This window comes from Nuphar pumila, chromosome 6, assembly GCF_984573655.1.
Source record: "Nuphar pumila chromosome 6, dmNupPumi1.hap1.1, whole genome shotgun sequence".
Lineage (NCBI taxonomy): Eukaryota > Viridiplantae > Streptophyta > Magnoliopsida > Nymphaeales > Nymphaeaceae > Nuphar > Nuphar pumila.
Genome location: NC_143254.1, coordinates 115,703,411 through 115,709,410, shown reverse-complemented (window position 1 = coordinate 115,709,410; position 6,000 = coordinate 115,703,411). Strand labels below are relative to the sequence as shown.

The 6,000-nt window shown below is 35.4% G+C and overlaps 1 protein-coding gene across 2 annotated transcripts; it reads right to left on the bottom strand.

Moving 5' to 3' along the window:
• Positions 1 to 505: 505 nt before the first annotated feature.
• LOC149835820 (uncharacterized) lies at positions 506 to 1,772 on the bottom strand. 2 transcript variants are annotated; one of them, XM_090010681.1, is made up of 3 exons: positions 1,531 to 1,772; positions 1,157 to 1,421; positions 506 to 1,040 (listed from the first exon to the last, which is right to left on the bottom strand). In XM_090010681.1, exons 1-3 carry the CDS (start codon positions 1,625 to 1,627, stop codon positions 818 to 820), a joined length of 585 nt encoding a protein of 194 aa, XP_089866807.1. In that variant the 5' UTR covers positions 1,628 to 1,772; the 3' UTR covers positions 506 to 817. The 2 variants fall into 2 exon arrangements, with proteins under 2 accessions (XP_089866807.1, XP_089866808.1); XM_090010682.1 differs by having other exon boundaries at positions 506 to 1,037; positions 1,531 to 1,753.
• Between the last annotated feature and the right edge of the window lie 4,228 nt (positions 1,773 to 6,000).

The following is a 6,000-nucleotide window of genomic DNA, read 5'->3' as shown; positions in this document are numbered from 1 at the left end:
TCTTATTCGGGTATAATTTCTCTTATGACAAGTTCGAATTCCAATGGTATTAGTTGTATAACTGGTAAGAGACAGACTAACCCCCGTTTTCTCTGTTAAAAAACAAATCTGATTAAACCTAAATCTGGACCCAATACCATACCCGAAAATCAAAACCAAATCTAGTTTCAAATCCAGTATGAAACAAACCCGACCCCTTGATACCCCCTACTTACAATCCGTTGATAACGAATCTCAGATGATGCGACGTTTCTCTGGCCCCACTTTAAACACCTCAAAGAAATTTTAAAACTAAAGGGTTGAAGATTGGTGTGGGCTCATCATATGCCATAATTGATATGAACCGGTTCTTCTAACCTTCAATGCAACAACAACATTAAGGCGAATTCATGCAAGTTGTTTCATTAATATAAAATCTGACCTCATAACTGGTTTCAGCATTTAATAGCGGCCCTTTAATCATACATTTTTTATATAAAAATTTTTATTATTTTAATCTCAAAAATTTGTATTTTCTCAGCCAATTTATTTTTAAATTAAAAAAATATCCTGCAAACAAGACAAACTCTGTCGATTCAAATGTTGATCTTCACTAAATGGACAATGTAGAGTCCGATTTGATCAATTATTGACCACGTCACTAGAGTCTTATCTTATAACAATCCGCTCATTAACAAATATTTAAACCAAAACCTTATCCAACACTGCCCTGCTTCGCATATCATTATCCCTATGATCTTTTACAATACTAACGAAAACCCAAAATCATAGAACCAAAAAAAAAACTCTAAAAACATATCCACAAAAGCCCTATGAACTATGATATACATCTCAAGGAATGCATGGAAGCGGTAGAGTCCATGGTGGGTGCGTCTTGGAAGCCATGGTGGTCCGTTTCCAAACCGTAGTCCATGAGTGGTCTGTACTCCAAGTCATCATCATGGTCATAGACGAGCTCAGGTATCTTTATCTCGCTCTTCCTCATGTGCTCCCACAGAAACTCCAGACGGTTTATGTACTTGAACTTAGCATACAACCTTCTTTTGCACAACATAGAAAAACCAGAATCAATTTCAAGACAAACAACCAACAAACAAATCCCAAAACAATAAATTAATTAAAAGAAAAAGGAGTTGTTGATAGCTAATGATCTTACCCTCCACTGAACAAGAAGCGGCCGAAGGTGGCGAAAAAGAGCCGAGACTGCAGCCCCGGATGAACAAAGTAGACAGCTCCAAGATTCTCCTTGATGGTGGCCGGAATTTCTTCGTATATCCACCTGAGAGTCGAGATCCCCGGGAAGTTGTCGTTTCTTTGAACCAGGGAATGTATATAGACCAAGCAGAAAGGTTGGTTCTCAAGATGGGGAAACACATGCTCTGCCAAGTACCTCTTCAATTCTTGCGGACTCACGAGCCGAGCTGCACATATATGCAAACACCGAAAGAGATTTCTCTATCAGAAAACGTGCAAAAAAATGTCATGGTCCATGAAGAAATCAACAAGAAAGAAAGACCAAAGGTAACCAACCTGGGAAATACTTTCCTATGACCACAAGTATCTTTCTTCCCTGCTTGTCTCTCCCCTGCAACTTGAAACCATGTTTCAGCCTTGATGAGTTATCCATCTCTTTTTTTTTTCTTTTTGAGAGAGAGAGAGAGAGAGAGAGAAAATGATGGTTTTTAAGAGAGAGAGAAAGATGAAAAGGTAGCAAAGAAAAAAGGGTTGGTTTATGTGACAGAGAGAGAGAGAGAGAGCATGAAAAGTGAGGAAGAGAAGGGGAGGATTATAAGGGAGAGGAGGGAGAGGTGAGGGAGAGAGCATGAAAAGTGAGGAAGAGAAGGGGAGGATCATAAGGAAGAGGAGGGAGAGGTGAGAGAGAGAGCATGAAAAGTGAGGAAGAGAAGGGGAGGATTATAAGGAAGAGGAGGGAGAGGTGAGAGAGAGAGAGCAGAAAAGAAAGAAAAGAAAACGCATATCGGATTACGAGGAAGGATGGTCGGAGCATATTCTGGGAATCTGCCGAGTAGGGGAAGGGTGAATCAGGCTAGCCAGGAGAGGCTAGACGGACACGTGGCACACCCGCCCATTGGTCTAAGCGGACCGCCTCCTGGTTCCTCCGGTCTAAATCCACAATTCAACAAAGTAACCCCCAACCCCAAGACCACGTTGTGTGACTGTATTACTATTACGTATACCGTAACAGATAAGCATTGCTAGGATGGCGTGATGGCGATCTGGTCAAAGGTGCTCTGGATGCCGTTCATCTCAAGATGAACGGCTCCCAGACAGCCATCGTCGGATGGGATGGGTGACTATGATTCGCATCGGTGGCAAGGCTGTAAATGGATCGTCTCTAAAACTTGATCGCCTTTTCTAAAGTTCAACCAATTTGTTGTTGGCACCAAAGTCACAAATCTCAATACCAGGATTTTCTCAACAAAGGAGAATCTCATCACGTGGTGGACACATTTTACCTTATTGTTTTCATAAATTAAAAAAATGTGTTTTCCTGAAATATCAGTATATTTAAAATTTGAAAACATACAAGAAAATAGATAAATATATATATATATATATATATATATAGGAAAACATAAACATTTCATCTATAATGCAATAATATCACAAATAAAACATGAGATTTTCAAAATATGTGAATATTTTAAATATGTCACGTTTTTTAATATTCTTTCAGTTTTTGAAAATCTTGTAATAAAATCAGAAGATTTCCAAAAAATACGGTGATATTTCTGACTATGGTTGGCATGAGGACGAGGACCTGCCAAAGATTGGTACAGGGGTGGACATAGGGCCAGACCGGGCTGATCCGGATATTCCTAAAACAAATGTCAGTCTGTTGAGAGTCCAACCTGACAATTGTCAGGCTAGGCCCGACTTTATCCGGGCTTGGGTGTCACTACCCTGCCCGTGTCTCATCGAATAATAAAATGGATTGGGTCGGACCAGAGCAAAATAACCCAAGAGTCCCAAAAACCTAGGCTTGTAAGTTGCATGCATCCTCTATTTATAGGTTCAAAAAACGGAAAATGATTGTAGTGTTCAAAAATTTCTCACAATTTACCAAATTGGCCGAATAAACAATATTGTAGGTTCTCAATTTTTTATTGATGCATTTACCTCTCATAGGTGCAAATTTTTTATTTTCATATGTCATAATGCTAAAATAATACACCCACATAACTCGCAACAAAATCGCATTTTAGATTGTGATATTCCAAAAAAGATTGCAAAATTGGGGACGAGTATCGCATGAAGTATTGCAAAATTCCAAAATATCTGTGAAAATATGATATTGTGAAATTTCTTATTCACATTGCACATGTATTGTGAAATTTTATCTCATATAAATGAGCGTTTAGGTTTTTTTCTCATTTGTATTTTAAAAGAACAGTAACCCCAATCCTCCTACCTCTAGAACCCCCACCCTTCCAATGATTCCCATGAAAGTTGTTTGCCTCACCACGTGCAAGGTTGGAGTATCCTTCTTCTTCACTTCTCTGGTTAGCTATTGATATGAGTTTCGTACAATATATTTATTGTTTTGTTGTTTTCTCTTTTTATTTACAATGTAGTTTCCTCTTCTTTTTATTTGGTTATTGTTGTCGACTTAGTATATATGTTTCGCTATTGTAGATGTTATCCTATGTAAACATGTAATATTTGTCATCGGATTTACTGTTTAGGGTTTATGATCTTTAGGGATTTTCAACTATAGTTACTTATTTTTATCTATTTTTTGTCAATATTCGATGGTTTTGTCAACATTAGTATATAGAAATGAAGGCTATATGTTTGATATCACATGCAAAAGTCTACACCAATATACATCATGGAGTATGCCTTTAAGTAGCATGTTGACACATGAAGAGAGGTGCAGGAAGATATTGGCATGCTAATTCCTCATCTGAATAACCTTTACTGGCATTTGATCGTGAAACCTTTTTAAGAATGACATTTTTTTTGTATTTATTCTGGACTGGAGTTAGAGATCTTATCTTTTGTGGTATCCATGAGATAGAACTTGAGCTCCTCAAGGTACTTTGATGGCTTCAAGGTGTTTCTAGGATTATGCATGGATTCCTAGAGCTTGCAACTAGGTTCTTATTTTCATGCTAATACATGTGCATGATCTCTAAATTAAGCATGAGTTCATCTGCTTGTAGCAAGGCAACGATTCTTGTTACTTGTATATTTTGTTTCCTAATTCATAGTTTCTTGAATGCATCAAACTCAATTGTTCCTAAGAAAACTATATTTGTCCATAATTTATGTTGTTATTATGAGTAAAAAGCACTTGGTGTCAAATATTGCATGATTTTGTGATCTTTTCTTCAATTGATACATCATTTATAAAGAACATAGAAGTCTTCTAGCCGTTATAATACATGCATTTGATCAAATTGTGATTATACAATGGAATACAAAGTTTATGAAGGAATTGGCTTATGTCTAGTAGAGAAAAAAATGGTCTTGATATTTATGTGCCTATTAACATGTATACGAGCTTTTACGTTTTTGGATTCTTTTATCTACTAACTTATAATTAGTAGATATGGTTGAACTTATTTTTTATTTTTCACATAAAACTAATTGCATATAAGTTTGTTTTGTTGTTCAATTTACAAATCTTGATAGAAATGGTGTATTTTTTATCTGCTGAATGCACTTATTGAATTTTATTTTTCAGATACTGGGTAAACCTAGCAAACCTTTGTAGTTTACATAATATGTTTTTAATTAAATGTTCTATTTTTTTATTGTCTGCAAATTATAATGCCTACTATTTAAATCATAGATAACTCACAATATCTAAACATGGTTTAAGCAAAGGAGTCAACGACTAATCACCCAACACAATTATGGTGTTTGAGACTGAAGAGAATCCGATGAAGCCAAAATATAGTGAAGTGCTACTATTTTTTGAAAAAACTTTTTTTGTTAGTGAAATATATTATAAGTTTTTTTAGGTGTATTTATTTGTTTTGATCGTATATGGATTCTTTTAAAAATAACATGAGTATATTTACCTATTTGATGCAACACCTAGAAAGATTCATACTTAGACTTAGTAGTTTTCTCATCCAAAAAATGATAGAATGACGCGATCTATCAAAGACCAAGACCACGTACTTCTCTTTGAATCTATAAAGCAATGTTTTTCTTCTTTTTTTCCTTCTAATAGAAACTAATCGGTACATATTGAAATTCACTACAACTGCTTGAAACTTTCCTACAATGGGATGGGGTATGTGCATGTTGAAAGTTTGGCAATGTGTCTTATTCGTTCTATGAATATAATAAGGTATACGCTTACATAACATAAAATTCAAATTGCACAACTGCCTTAGAATCAATTTATGTTACAGATCTTGATTCATGTCAACTGGGATAATTATCACTGGATTCTTTGGGAGATAAATATGGAAGCAAAAAAGTTAAGGTTGTACAATTTGATGGAAACTATAAAACTTGTTGATAATAATATCATAGATATGCTATGTAATATTATTACCTATTTAATATTGTGCTTATTTTGTTCAAGTACGCATTCGGTTTAATATTATGTTGTCGGTTAGTTTTTTTTTAAATGGATTGGCTACGATATTTATGCAGAACGGTTAGCCACTATTATGTAAGACATTCCTAAGCAATCAAACTGGTAATTACTTTTGTACATGTTTGTTCACTTGGTATGTGAATGTTATAAGTAGATCGTGGAATATATGTCCTTTTATATATGCAACACTCAGGATTAGGCAAACCATTAAATTTTACACAAGTACACCATGTTACCATGTTACTAATCATGTTTTGTTAAGTGACCTTTTTGGGGGCTAATGTAATTGCAGTTAGATGTCGAATGATAAAGGTTTATAAATGTGAAAGGAAGATCGTCCATGAGCAGTGAAAGAAAATGAGGGTTAAGCTCACGATAATGAAAACTGATGAAGTGTCTAAGTCAGAGTAGGATAGCAA